The following is a 15,588-nucleotide window of genomic DNA, read 5'->3' on the forward strand; positions in this document are numbered from 1 at the left end:
CAAACTTTTGCCATCTCTTGTGTCTTTTGCAAATTCAAATTCAAAGGGTTTACTACCCTGGTAGGTGTGCTACCATGGAGAAATAGCTTTTAGCTACATGGAAATAGCATAAAACCATTCACTATACTGGTGACAAAGATGTGGGCTTGCAAATGTTTTCACGATTGATGTGCTGGTATCTGATGCAACACTGATTGAAGAGAACTAATTCAACATATATACGTGATGTTTAGACTGAAAGACTGGAATTAAATCTGGGAGCAATTTTCATTTCTTTTGGTAATGTAAGTACAAACCATTCGAATGAACTAGTTGAGGCTGTCAGGAGAAGGGGAATTTATTATATCATTCAATTCAGCTTTGTCAGCCTATCCCTATCATCTATAAAAATGATTTATCCTTCAGTTCAACAAATAAACAGCTTTGAATCTTTGTCTGCAGCTGGGAAGAGAAAATGAGCAAAGCCTTGTAAAATTGTGTAGTTCAGGGCCAACATTTCCTTGCTACTGGATCATAATCGTGAAGAGGGATTATATTTGGGGATGAGCCTATTGCAAAACATTATATAAAAAATGGTATTTCTGTTTCTTTTGTGTTGGCAATTGCAGTTCGTCCATTAAGTGATCCTGCATTTACCACTTTCTCATATTATTGAATAGTTATTGTAATATTGCACATAACCACAACTTCAAAACACCACCTCTCATAATGAGACTCAAAGTGTTATGTTTTTCAATGCTTATTTTCAAAATAAATGTCAAGTTCTCCTGTGCAGGTTATGCTGTAGTTTAACTTTTCCCCAAGTTTCTCTCTTAGAATACTACTGTATGTTACTAGTTACTAAGTGAGGAATTTCAGCTTTGTATCTCTGTCATATTAATTTGAACCCCACAAGCTACAACAATAGCACACTCATAGACTTAGCTCTATTGGTTGCTATAACACTAGCTTCTAATTTTTCATCTCTTAACTTCACAGAACGACATGAATGATGGTAATTAATATTGAATGAGATAAAAAAGCCATCGGTGTTCTAATGGGGTGTTATGACCATACCATTTATTTTTATATTTCTTTTCTAAGTTGCTTAGAATCTTAATTTTTTGCAATGCTATGGGAAGGATGGGGAGAGAGAGAGAGGATTTTCAAACAATTTAATTCACAATTTAAGTGAATATTGCACTCCTAATCAGAAACATTTAAGTCTATCCAAAGAAAACATACATGTAACAGTCCTCATTAATTAAAGCAGTTTTTATCTTGACAAATGTGTTGTTGCAAGATTTTTAACGAGAGAGTATGCCCCATCTGTCTGGAATACAAGAACCATCATAAACACTGCCAAAAAGATCTTACTGTACCAAAATATGTAAAAGCAGATATACAAAGCAAAACACTGTTAATGACTGTCTCATTTACCTGATCTGCTAACGTCTGTGGGGATGAATACCCAATTCGACAGCCATGGGACACACAGACCAGCTCAGCACTGAGTTCCAACACATGGGCCAGTGGAAGGTACCCAATGTACGTGTCATTCTCACTGGAAAATTAAAATAAATCATAACGACGGGATACATTATTCAACAACTCCTTACACAAAATAAAGAAATGCCACAGCGCCACGGTGTTCTTTCAGTACAACTGCCTGGTTTTAAAAGCAAAAGCGGCCCAGGGAGCCATAAAGAGCAGACAGCTGGAAAACAACGTCTTTCTTCTCTCAGCGTTTTAAAAAGGAGCAAGCCTTCAAGAAAGGAAGAAAAAGTCCAGAGGAGGTTTCTAGGAATGCTGTGACGACGCTTATCTAGAAGCCCATGGTGCGCTCAGTATAAACACATGGATTTGCTGGCATTGACAGGAAGTAAACACATACAAGCCATACCCAAGGTCAGGGATTCTTTCAGCCATCCCCGTTATCCCAGCAATCAGATTGCTGTGGGAGATCATCACCCCCTTCGGAATCCCTGTGGATCCACTCGTGTACATGATGACGGCAATGTCAGAGGGGGCAGGCTGGCAGCGCGGCTTCGACACTTCCACAGCGACGGGAGGGGAAAAAAAAACAGCCGACTTCATACAGAGTGAAAGACGTAAATATACATATTGCTGTTCTAAAAAATAAACAAAACTTTGCATTGGTTTTAGTCCATAAAAGTGGAACTCCAGTTTTACACCTTTCATTGCACACTGATCGTAATATTTCTATGGCTTCTATGAACCTGTTTTTTCCCCCTTGGCTGCCTTTTCTTATAAAGCAACAGACTCTTGGCTCATTCTCAACAGTATACTAAAAGGCTATTGACAGTTCTTGAAGAAGGAACATTATCGATTTGGCAGTCTGCATTCATTCCTTGACAAATTATACCTTTTTAAGAAAGGTTAAATGCTTTTTCATAACACATATTTCAAAGCAGGAGAAGTAGACAGCTCCTTTACACATGCCCTGTAAGCAACTGGCCCTGAGCCCAAGCGATACTACCATAATACACTGGCACTTTTCCTTACAGCTACTTTCACATCTGAAATTCACTGCTAATCATCTCATGTATGTCACAGCTGTTGCATTGTGAAATAATTGTTCAAAATTAGGCAAATAAATTGAATATCCCAAAGCATAAGTATGGGGAAAATGTGATCATTGTTAGTCATTCTTTGACAGTTACCTGCTATATGGGAAAGAAAAACAGATCAACAAAAAAGCAAAAGAAAATGCACAGAAGAAATTGGATCATAATAAAAATGCATGTCATCGCCCCATTTCAAATGGGACTTGAGAAACACTGAGAGGGCACAAGTCATGTGAACGTTCACTGCAGTGTTTGTAAACACAATGCTTAATAATACCAGCTCAAGCTGTTTCAGATCCCAGCAACGCAGCCCTTAAACTGTAGTGTCCAAGCAGATCAGCTGGAGAAGTGTTCTTAAGCCCTTGCTTTCAACTCCTAATCAGTCACAGATGTGCTTGATCACCCTCCTTCTTCCTTATTCACATGACCTAACGAGCAGGCCAGAGGAGTTTCAAACCAGGGCCTCTAAATGGATTCTTCTCAGTAACACAAGAGGGACTCACTAAGGTACTAGTTACATTTATATTTGATCAGGATTTTAGGGATTCCTTTTGAAAATGACATGTTGATGGTAATGTTAATAGTAATCAGTCTGAACAATGTTCTTACTGTTCTCCTCTTTGGATCCCAAAGCTTGCACTTCTGCCATATTGTGAATGGTTATACCTCGGGGGTAATCTATCCATGTACTTGATTTATCATCAACAATAATAATGTGTTGAAGCCTTGGAACCTCAAGTAAGATTGCCTGCAAGAAAAAATAAATAAATAGGTCAAAACCTCATCAACAATTTCATCTTAATAAATATGAAGGACAATATTTCTTGGGTCCATATCATAGGAAATGGATCTTAAAGTTTTATTTGTCCTTTTAAGTTGGGTCTGAATGAATGCTTCATGCCAATTAATTACATGCCTGTTACAAGAAGTAAAGTGAAACACACAGATGTTCTGAAACTGGGGTCAGCCATGTAACCGAGGGAAATACCCTCTCGTACTCTTGACCAGAAAGTGACTCACTCCATGCATGTGGTCAGCCAAGATGCTAGGGGATTCTTATTTTATTTCTTAATGAAAGAGATGAATTGATGACCTCCAAATCTAGAGTCCAGCATTAGTCTAGATGTACACGAGCTGACAGCTTCATCTTCTACGGTGACAGTAGTTGACATGCGAAATGAAACATTCTTTGGATGATCACTTCAGGGAACTGTGTGATCTAAAATGTGCATTAGTTATCCACTAAATGTCTTTGCTGAGCAATGGGGGATGAAGTCCTGAGATATGATAATTGGCTTGATGTGTTGTTTTGTGTGGGAATTCTCTTTAAGGAAGGAAGCAATTATACTTCAGTGTAATGGAGTCCCTTGTGCACAGAGTATCAGATTGAAAGTCCACACAGTCCTTAGAGATTAGTTTGTATGGGTTAATAGAGTGGTGTTTGCCTTTATGTAACCTCCCCTAGACCTTGGCTCTGTCATATTATAACTACAATCAAGAACTTACTACAGGTCTGAATCACAGATAGTCCCTACAGATTCTATACTCTGTCTGCTCTTTCAGGCTTGTCAGTGTAAGACACAAAAACACATAAATTTACCAGAAGAATGAATAGAATGAATAGGCTTTGTTCTTTAATTCATAAGATGCAATATAGTTAATTTTGGAGCTATAAAACAATTGTTACAAGAGTGTTAGCTTCAAGAATGATCATCAAGAACAAATTCACATTAAACAAGCAAATAAGCACTGTAAAATTGCATACATATATATTAGACACAACGAAAGCACTGCAATGAGAAGTAAGCATATACAGTTACAATCACAAATAGTAAAAGTACACATCTTCAAACAGGAAACAATGTGCTAGCATTAAAGGCATTCTAGTTTATTGCTAGTTTCATTCATTTCATAGCTTCACAGAGATCACCAAGAAACATCCTAGGTCCGTGCGATTCTTAAAGTCTCAAAACATCCGCAAGGACAGTACTACCTACCTTCAATCTGCTTTGAAGGAGGTCCTTACTGGTGATGATATGGGTGACTTCTGTTTCATTTAACCCATGAACAATAGCAGGCCCTCCAAGCGTGGCATACAAGGTGACAACTGGAATAAAGACAGACAGGTGAAGACCAAAGCCCAGGACAATGAACATCTGAGCTACGGGCACAGAGAATAACACAAGTCTGTTTCTTTCAACACATTTTCCTGCTGCAAATACACACGCATGGGCGGATAACAGGGGAGCACATTTTGGAACATTTTTTTCCCCAATGGCGATGTGCATTAAAATATTTTTAATGTATAAAATCTGACCTATTCTAACTAAACTAAAAGGTAGAATGCAACCCTACTTTTCCCTCCCACAGGCAAATGCTTCTAACGTCAAGCACCTAACTTTGGCAAGTATTGCTGGGCAGTTTAAGTTGTGGTACACACAAAATCACATCCCAGTTTTCCCACTTCAGGGGAGTCTGATGGAGCTGTCCATGTCAGAGTGGAGCTGATTGCGTCATACAGCCCATGGTAACACAACACAGCTGGCTGTGGCCCGACCTACTGTACAGTGCTGAACCCAAATGGGGAAAATCCAGATGCTGCTCCACATCTCAGTTTACAGAAGAACACAAAAGAAAATCTCTGTGGAAGATTTCTGAGGTGCTCTGAATCTATACATGAAGAATTTATAGTTTTGCATGTCATCAGCTCTGCTTTTTCCCTAACCTTGTTCCCGAACGATAATGTGAGCAGGATCAGTTATATTTTTATAAACACAGCGTGGCAATGCTGTTTTTAATCTTTGCAGGACTCCTCCGACACATTACCAGTGCGAGAATCCAAATATTTTTGACAACTGTCTGCGCAAGGCTGCAGATAATTTCAGCTTCTTGATAGATGTGTTTTTCTTTAAGCAAAATTAAACCTGTCTTTCACAAATAACTTTTTTCATAACTGCTACTTGGGATTTTAAAATGCCAGAAACAAATGTATCATATCATTAAACAAACAACATATCTTACATGTCATTCTGAGTTAGGATTTCTAGAATATTCTGCATTTTTATTTCAGGATATTCATTCAGACAAGAAAAAAAGAACTTCTAAAACCAGAGAATCAAACGTTTATCTTCTATCGGTTAACAAAAATGGATGTATAAAGAATGAGTAGACAAGTTATATTGTATAAACCAAGATTCCAAAGTATACTAGGCTACGGAACAAACTGTCCTACAAACAAATCCTTTGTGGATTTGTTTTATGTGCTCTAGTCTAGACCCAACAAAAGTCTCTGCAGCAATAAAAAATAACAGATGTCTGTTTTTTCCCCACTTCCCAAAAATCTAAAAATGAAGCAGTATAAACTTTATTCTTGATGCTTTAATTACACCTGAAACTAGATTTTTATCTGTAAAAACTAAATCAGTTTATGTACTTTACTTTAGCATTATTTAAGCAACATTTCATAATCCATCTTTATTTTCCCAAGCTCTCTGCTCAAGACTTAATGTTTTAAGTGTTTATTTGCCTCGTGGTCCAATTGGACTGTTTGAAACCCTGCTGTGTCTAAAGCAAAAGTTAACTTTATTCATCTGGAAGCACTATTCCAGATTGAGGGACAGGAACTGTAAAACAAAAACATTAATAACCTGTCACGACATCTGAAAAATGATCACATGTAACACCTGACAGAGATGACACACATGCTATCTCTCATCATCATAACACAGGTAAAGACTGGATACAGAACTGATAAATGTGCAATATAAAAAATGATGCAATGCAGCCAAAGTGAATGCCTCCTCATCCAATGTTTTTCAAAAGGAAACCAGAAACATGTGACTAATCCAGGGCAATGAGCACCACTGACATTAAGCAGGGGTATTTTGTGTACTATGGGATGTATTAAGATGGATGGCCCAGGCAGACATGCAGAAATCACTTTCGAGGTTAGTTTTTAGCAGCACCAACGAACCCCAACAACCAAGCAAAAAAAAACAATAGCAAGGTGGCCAAGCTGTACTTTGTCAACAATTTCACAATGTTCTTTAGAAAAACACAACCCTTAGGCTCTGGTACCACGACCAGTAATTAAAAAAACATGAAGTGGTTCCATGACCTGCCTCTAAGGAATAGCAGGCACAGGCCCTAAGCTGCCGCACCACAGATGTCTCAGCGTACTGCTGATTCCAGTTTGGTGGGAGCGGAGCAGGGGGTGGCCACTTCGCTAGTTCCCACGAGCTCTTACGGCCCAGTCCAGTGACCTCTGCATCATAAACAATATTTCAAAACCCGCGTTGCTCCCCCTCCAGCCAGACAGGCCGGAACCCTGGAGTCAATCTGCACCACGGGTTTCCTCTAGGACAGGCGGGTTTTTTTGCTCAAGGAAAACGAGGTGAATTTAACTGGATCGTGTCTGTGGTCACGTGGATACACGACAGAGAAAATAAGGACTTGTGATTTTTGGACTATTAGGCAATAAATATAAGACTCTTTCCCAATTCCTTGAATTTATACCACCATATGACATTTGCTGCTTGTATTTTTTCTTTTGATGCTCTATACCATGTACATTGATGGAGAAAATGATCTCCTGCAGCAGCGTTCCCATGGAACAAAGCAGACTAAAAAGCCTACCTTATTATCCAAAAGGTTTTGTTTAAAACTGGGATTAGAAATACCCATGAACTGGCGCCATTCTTTTTTTATTGAAGCATGGAAATTCTTTGGAATAATTCTACAAGACACTTATTTTAATCTCAACGAACGCCTAAATCAACACACCTTCTTTTAATGGAGAGAAACAGGATCTTCATAAGTGCACTGAAAAAAAACCCAACTTCACAGTCACAGACAGCAGTACTAGAAATCTATTTTAGAAATACATTAAGACTAGAATAAAAGATCTCGTGTTGTGATAGTTGTAAATGAGAACAGGCACGGCTATTGTTATATAGCAAAGTCATTAAATGAAACCCATAAACACACTGTCACCATTATGGAGTGGACAATAACGAAGACCAGGATTGGAAAAAGAGAACATCTTTGTCAAACGGAACTGCACAGTGTCTTGGGATAACGGTCTTCCCAATGGACTTCTAATTCTTTCAGCAGCCGGGATTCATAACCGTGTCCCGGCGAAGGTACTCGGCTTCAGCTCCGCAGGCAGCGCTGGTGTCACGCGTGCTCGGAGAGGACGCACTGACGTCACCGAGACGGCGAGTCATGAACGCCAGCCATCGATGGAGACACTTCACACTCTCTCAGGCGAGGCGGACCGGAGTACGTGTGCAAGCGCAAGCTCGCAGCCTTGCGAGAGCCAGCCGCCGGCCCGTGAGGGACAGACGTGCTTACTAGGCACTTGGAGATGCAGTCATGGAGCTTGGCAGGGTGTCAGCACACTGGGAAGAGCGCCGCAGTTTCACAAGAGTGTGGACAGTGAAGAAGCTCTGGCTCATAAGTGCTTCACCTCAGACGTGAGCCAGCGTTCCCAAACTTTCCAGACTCATTTCCAGTAATAGGTGCTAGCAGCAATAACATTAGATCACTCACAATGTGGCGATTTCCAACAGCCTTTCCAACAGATTTTGATTCAGATTCTGCTTCTATTATGGTAGGTGGTATAATAAATAGTTCATTACATAGAAAATAAATCAAGTGTTTTAAAGAAATAAAAGAATGTCTTTTTGTTGCCAAGGAATATACAAATAGAATAACTCTCCACGTTTCAGTTCCTATATGCAACAATACTGAATGCAACTTGCTGTATTTGAGAACAACTTTATTACTCATTAATACTTAGAAACCACACATCAACTGACAAATTCAAATTAAAACCACCCCTTAAGGTTGGTACAGCAACAGGAAGGTCATAAAATGAATTACTTAGCTTTATGCCTTCTAAGAATTTAAATTAAAACGTCACTATGTGATAAATGCATGGCAACCTCAAATAAACAGCTTTAAAGCATGCAGAAAACAAGAATGACATCTGATGTGAAGCAAATAAAGGGCTTCTGCCTTTTGCTCAAAAATGTCATAAAATTACTTTTTTTTTATCTGCATCCATGCATTGGAAATCAAATTAGACTCTATCAAAAGATAAGGCATTATTAGTGTGACCTGTTTGTATTCAGCTTTTATAATGCATTTTAATGTATAATTCAAGCCTGAGTCGAGTCAGTTCTTTCGGTTTTTATTTCAATTAAGGAGCCGAAATCCTTCCCATTTTTTTTCAATCTGGTGGTTTGCTCTTTATATTTGATTGACATCCTGATGTCAGGGGAGATCCTAGTTCATTCATCCTGCATGTTTCGATTATTCTTTATCATTCTTTACACAAAGGGCTTAAAACCGGTAATCGCCTGTTGTTGTTGTTTTACACTTTTGCAATGCTTTTTGGTCGTGTGTACTCGGGCTACGTGCAGGCAGCAGGACTACGTGGGTCTTCTGCACACATGGGTCTCATAACTGAGGATCAGCGAGTCCACACTGATCGGGATTTTCCTCACGGAGGAATGTAGCAAATTATAACCAAAATCCCTGTTACCATGAAGACCGGGGAGAAGAACATGGGTGGGAAATAGGGTGTGGAACAAAGTCGACTTCTATCAGAACTGATATAAAAGAAGAACATTAAGACTGGCTTTGGGACTAATGTGTGCACTTCCACAGGAACGGTCCTAAAATCTCCTTTGGTACAAACAGCCGTGGGTGCGGACAAAGGAAGGACTCTGGACAGAGAACCAATCCCATAGCACACGTGTTAATTAAATAAAGGGAGACTACAGTAGAAATGAAAAAGAAAAGGCATCAAACCTATTTATATTTCTCATTCGGTCAGCTGTTTTACTCTGACTGCATGAAAAATATTATCCGTAAAGATCCTTCCTCTCTCCGAAGTGAAAGATGGAGACCCTGATCTTCATTCCTTTTCAGTGAATAAACTGGCTGTTAAACAATATGCTGGTGCCACCTATCGTAGCACTAGATAGCAGTTGCGTTTAAACCGAGGAAAGAAGGCACTTTCTTTCCCCCATAAAGGGTCATGGGAGTATGGAACAAGCTGCCCACGTTGTCAAAGCCGATATCCAGTCCCTTAAAGAGCCCAGAGTGAGACCTTCACATGGAAGCAAAGGGGAGGGATAGCTCAAACGCCTCCTTTTGTCTGTGACCCTCATGTTCTTAAATAGTAAAAAGTGTTTATGGGTAAGTGTGTATATTAAATGTTTGTTTTGTGTTAGCTTTCTTACATACATTTGGCATTATTATGTCTCATTGATACTACAGTGGCTGTGTTAGAAATGCAAATAGTGTCCAGACATGGGTGGATCTTACAGGATAGACGCTGAACCCTTCTGAACTCAAGTCACTCTTAGCTGTTAATGTTGCACATAACGAGACCACTTAATACAAGGGGAGTTTTTTCTAAGGCTTTTTGCAGTTTCTGCTCCTGGTTGTTTTAGTGTTTGTCTCAACAAAATCCCACGATCTTTTAACTGCATTTTGCCCACTGGAGAAAGATTCTAAATCTGCTTCAGGTCTGGGAGATCAACGTCATGCTTGCATTCCTGGGTTTACCGATTCTAAAATGACCAAACACAATTTCATGATAGAATAAAGTGCAAATCAATCTTTTGCGAGTTACCTATATGCAACGCATACTATAAAGCAGATTCTGAGAGTGTGCACTGAATCAAACAACACATCCTAAAACAGTCATCTAATCTAAGCCAACTGATATAACCGAAGGTGCTTTTCGAATCAAGATAGCAGGTTTATGAAATCGGATTAATGTCTAATTAGATCAATCTTAATGAAAGAAAGCCAATCAATCGGACTTCCTCAATTTCAGTCTGCTGGTCTCCTGTGATGGACTACGTGAAGATCTGATGTTGACAGAAGCAAACTGCCTCTTGACAAGTCAGCCAAGTTCATGTGTGTTTATGCTAGGATTAAGGACATTCAGCAGTGGGCTAGAAAGTGCAATAAAGCACGTCTCAATGAAAAAAAATATATATTTTGCCTTCTGTCAAAAAAAGATGAACAGGACACTTGCATAACAACTTTGTCACACTGCTTCAGTTGCCAGAAGAACATGCTGACCTTCTTCTCCATAGCATTTTTTCCTCTCTCACAAATGTGCTCATATTTTTAAAGCCCACAAGAGACAAGTGTATGCCTATACTGTTTCTAGACATTTGAGATGCTTATGCAGATTTACATTTTGGCTAGATACTGAAGACTGTAACTCAGATTGACAGGATGAGTGGACCTTCCAGAGGAAATGGTATACTACTGTATAAATGTACCCTGTATAGTATACAGTGTTGCGATCAGTCAACGTATATCACTGATGATGTCAGGGATCATCAGTGAAATCCTACAGTAAACACCTTCTAAGGCTGAGTAAGGTGGCTCTGCAATAATTTAGATGTAACAAGAGCCCTATGAAGATATAATTCATGTTTTTTTTAAACAGTACATATTAGCAACAAATGCACCCGAGATGATTACCTCGGCAAAAAAAATTGTAAACCTAAACTGCCTGGGAAAATGCTCTTTAAGTGAATCCCGCCCCCTACTACAGAATTAAGAGGAAATGAGATAGGCGTACAGATTAATGTCAGAAAGAGTGATTTTTCACTGAGCATTCCAGACTGGCGTGAGGCTACTGTACTTCCCTTACACACTTCCTGGTTTTAAGACACTATTTTCTGCCAAACAGAAATTGAAGCAAAAAAAAAACCTCAACAGGAAATATCACAAAGCATATTAAAAGTGACTAATGAAATAAATATTTTTAACTCTTCGGACTCCGTACTTTTCTATGGGACATATAGTGACACTTTTTTTTAAAGAAAACCAGAAACAAACATCTGGATTCATTATTAGAAGCCATTTCACATAAAAGGGAACACTCAATATTAATATAATATTTGTATTATAACCATAAGTGTGTTGTATGTTTTTAAAAATATGATATTCCGCTTTAAAAGAAGACCGCTTCAGTCATTCTTAACATATTAACTTGGCTATGCACACACCAAATCTACAGCACTTACTATTTGATTTGATGTTTCTCCATAATATTTTACTGAAGTATGCCTAAGGCATGCAAATTAAGAACATTAAGTAACCAACTAATTCAACTATACTATATATAAAACAAAACATACCGATCCATAGGCTGTTTTAAGCACACAGGGTTTGCAGGCAAACAGAATACATTCAGTGGCCATCAAAAGTATTAACTCCCTTGGCCCTTTTCACAATTTATTGTGTTACAATATGGGATCATCATGTATTTATTTCATGTAATTTAAGAGGATCCATAGAATTTTGTTTTCACTTTGACATTATAGAGTGTTCTGTGTTTATCAATGGCAAAAAAATCGTTATGATTCTGTATTGTAACACAATAAAATGTGAAGACGTCCGGGGGGTTGTGGGGGGTAAAAAAGCTTTGATAGCCGCTGTAGATAATGACTTGTGTTTCAGTTTTTAACTGCCAGTGCTTACTATATTCCATCTCACTTTCAGAATGTAAAATGAAACTGGAAATCGTTGTGCTTAAAGGCAGGGAAGTAAATATAATTGCTAAAAAAAGAGGTTCCAAACATTTCCACTTGCGCCGAGACTCGTACAGTGCCAGCAGCTCTGTCTGTGTCACTTCGGCGTGATCGACAGCACTTACGGGGAAAGTTGTACATGAAGCAGGCCTGTGCGGTTATCAGCCACTCCGCTCTCGTCTCGCAGAAAATGGCGATGGTGGACTTTGGCTTCTGACCCAAGGCGGCTAGACCACTACCAAACCGGGCGGCTGCAAGATGGGTCTCCTTGTAGGACAGCCACCTATACTCGCCAAGAATGACCTAGCAGGAGAAACAGCCCAGAATAACAAATAATATCACATATCTTATACGTTATAATTACAGGGTTCCCACTCACTTTTACCATCAAAAATCCAAAACTTTTCCATGACTTTTCCATAACTTCTTTTCCTTCATAATTTACATCTTGCACGTCCTGGGCCTTCATCTTTTTGGAGCCATAGCTTGTATTTTTCATCTGCTAACCAGAGGTCCTGCAAAAACACATTTACCCAGCATTTTCACTATAAAATCCCCGCGAGAGGGTCTGACACGACATTATAATGTGTCATGTTATCAATCGCAGCCTCTTTTTAAAAGTTTGCTAACTTATGAACAAAATTACATGATACAGCCATGATCATTTTGGGTCAATTAGAAAAAAAAAAACAGCCATGACTTTTCCAAAAGTTAATGGAAATTTGATCATTTTTCAAAACTTTTCCATGTCTGGAAAATGAAATTTCATTTCCCATCACTTTTCCAGGACTTCCATGACTGTGGGAACCCTGTAATTAAATAGCATTAACAGCAGCCATGTTAAACCAAGTCAATGCAATGCTAGTCTGTAAACACTGTACACACAATACTCCTCAAAAAGCCTTTAAGAGCTTTTAGCTACTTGGAAACCTTAAATGTTTATTTTTCTGGACCTTTTTGGAGCTTTTAGTTTAGATTTTTAGCTACTTTTTCACATCAAGATACATTTTAAAGGGAAAACACATAAACTAAAAAGAAAATTAAGTATCCTAATTTGTTCTGTGATGAAATGAGCTACTCAATATGATTATGCTGTTATGAATATTCTGTTCTCCATATCCCACATATTTTTCCAATTTCCTAAGTAATTCAGTTGTGTGTGAGTGCCCTCTAGTTTCTTTGCAAAATTACTACAGTATAATTCTAATGGTGCGTTTAAAAGCATGACTGCATTACCTTCAGGGATGAACACAGCAAAGCAGAAACATTATTACAAAACCAGACCTCATACACTACAGATTTAAACCAAACCCAAATCTAATTTATAAGCAAACTGAAAATCTCAACTCACTGGCACGACTGTGATGTTTAGAGAAGTTTGTCAGCCTTGTGAATTTGATCTGTGCCGTAAGGATGCGCCTCCAGAAAACACAGAATCTTGGAAACAAGGCAATTTATTTTTTTATTTTTAGAAACATTATGCTGGTAGTAACGGGAAGAAATCTGTGATGGGCCTGGAACCAGTTCCTTGGTTTAGGTGCATCTTTTTGGTTTAGTAAAATCTGCTGACGTTACTTAGCTAAAGCATCATGTTCTCTGTATGCAGACACCCCAGATTTTTTGCATTTCGTAAAGACTAATAGATAACCAAGAAGGTAAACTGGGGCCAAGCAAAATTCGGGGAAAGGTTAAACTAAAGGAATTAAAATATAATGGGATCAGCATTCCAATTAGTGGTATTTAAATGTGTTGCAAGTCAAAATCACAGTTGGAGCAGCTCAGTACAGTCCTCGTTACTGGATAAGCCACTAATCGAGAGAAAAAAACTTTCCAAGTTTCAAAATTACGCAAGAATGGAAAAAGATGGGAACCACTAAACATAGAGGAGGTATGGAGTAACAGGCAAAAATGTTCTGACCTAATCATTTTTCAACCAGACTGTTCATCCAAATACCACGTGTTCTTGTCTGCAATTCATTCTTGTACTGTAAACTGTACAAGTAGAAAGTGTAGCAATACAGTGCATCATCATAAAAACACAGAAGCCTATTTGTGTATGCAACCAACATTAGAAATAGCAGACATACAGATGCTTCCTTCAGAGATCACGAGGAACATTCCCTACATATATGTAAGGATTTCTGAGTTTTCAAAGTCTTCAGAAAATACTGCAAGTATGCACAACTTCCTTCACACAAACAGGTGAGCTGATGTAAAGCAGAAAAGGTTTAGTGCATCTAGTGCATGATATGTAAACTAAGTTACAAAGGGAAACCTAGTGCAAAAATGGTTGATCAAGCAACGCACCGGGTCACAACTTTAACTGCGTTGCAGCACTTTGCTTCTGTACTTACCTGTGCTTTAAATCATCATGATCATGGCTCGGACCAGGACACAGCAATCATGTGCTGAAGCACTTACAGAAATGCATCGAAGATCGCCCCCACATTTACCCGAGAATATCCCACTGCTTCTTACAGTGGCAGCAGGACAGAGAAAACCGATGCATCCAGGTAAAAGAGCAGTTCTGAAGCTTACCTTTTTAAACACTTTCCCATTTGGCTGGACCTCATCTTCCTCACTAAGCAACTCGCGAGTTCCCAAGCAGTGATTGGTGGAGAACTTGTTTTTGGCATATTCAAACACTTTGTCCAGAGTGTCACAGCCAGGGTACAGGGAAGAGGCCAGGCAGCTCATACTGTTCACTGAGCGGTAGGGTCCTCCGGGCTGGTTATTCACAGGTCTTGCTTTGACTCTCTTTGCTCGTTCCAGATTCTGGCTGGCCCCAGAGAGAAGGTACCATGGTAAAAACGTTATAACGGAGTAAACCCATATGATGGAGCGCAATACTTGTAAAAGCAGAGGATTGATGTCTTCCTTTAGTTTCATTTTCGGAACGGATGAAAACTTTAAAAATTCCCCAGGCACAACGGATCGCTACAGCTTTCACAGCGCTGGATCAGCAGGAACTGTCTTGATCTGGAAGGCAAAGAGGAAATCTTGATGAACACCAAACAAAACATTAAATACTTAAGTACAAAATTTCCTGCTGCAGAACAGCTGACTTTTATGCACTATCTGGCACAGATATTTTTTTACAATTAAATCTTCAAATGTACATTTCAGAAAAAAATGATTGATCACTTAATAAATGTCTTTGGAAAGCTACATATAACATCGAGGGATGGTAAGCCATCTTTCTTTCAGATAGTCGCGCGCCACTCAAGTTGTTATTGTTTTAGAACTTGATTTGAACACTCACAATAAACATTTGTGAGGCATGAGCACCACTTCACATGCGATTCATTAAAAAAAAACCCAGCAACACTCCCAAAACAAAACTTTTCAAACCTTGTCCAATTGGTAAATGTCAATGAACAAGCTGTAAATATTCTTTTCATAAATATTTCAACAATTAAACTGGTTGCGTGGGGAAAAAAAACCTAGAAGAA

General features: G+C 38.9%; 1 protein-coding gene across 2 annotated transcripts in view; it reads right to left on the bottom strand.

Annotated features, from left to right (window-relative positions):
* Positions 1-15,588, bottom strand: part of acsl3a (acyl-CoA synthetase long chain family member 3a) — a 34,433-nt gene that overhangs the window by 8,888 nt on the left and 9,957 nt on the right. For both annotated transcript variants that reach the window (XM_006637580.3, XM_015360985.2), the window contains 6 exons: positions 14,675-15,115; positions 12,262-12,439; positions 4,565-4,674; positions 3,177-3,315; positions 1,883-2,033; positions 1,420-1,543 (listed from right to left, as the gene is read on the bottom strand). In XM_006637580.3, the coding sequence (XP_006637643.1) occupies positions 1,420-1,543; positions 1,883-2,033; positions 3,177-3,315; positions 4,565-4,674; positions 12,262-12,439; positions 14,675-15,025 (1,053 nt within the window). In that variant the 5' untranslated portion in view covers positions 15,026-15,115. The remainder of the gene's footprint in view (positions 1-1,419; positions 1,544-1,882; positions 2,034-3,176; positions 3,316-4,564; positions 4,675-12,261; positions 12,440-14,674; positions 15,116-15,588) is intronic.

This window comes from Lepisosteus oculatus, chromosome 13, assembly GCF_040954835.1.
Source record: "Lepisosteus oculatus isolate fLepOcu1 chromosome 13, fLepOcu1.hap2, whole genome shotgun sequence".
Lineage (NCBI taxonomy): Eukaryota > Metazoa > Chordata > Actinopteri > Semionotiformes > Lepisosteidae > Lepisosteus > Lepisosteus oculatus.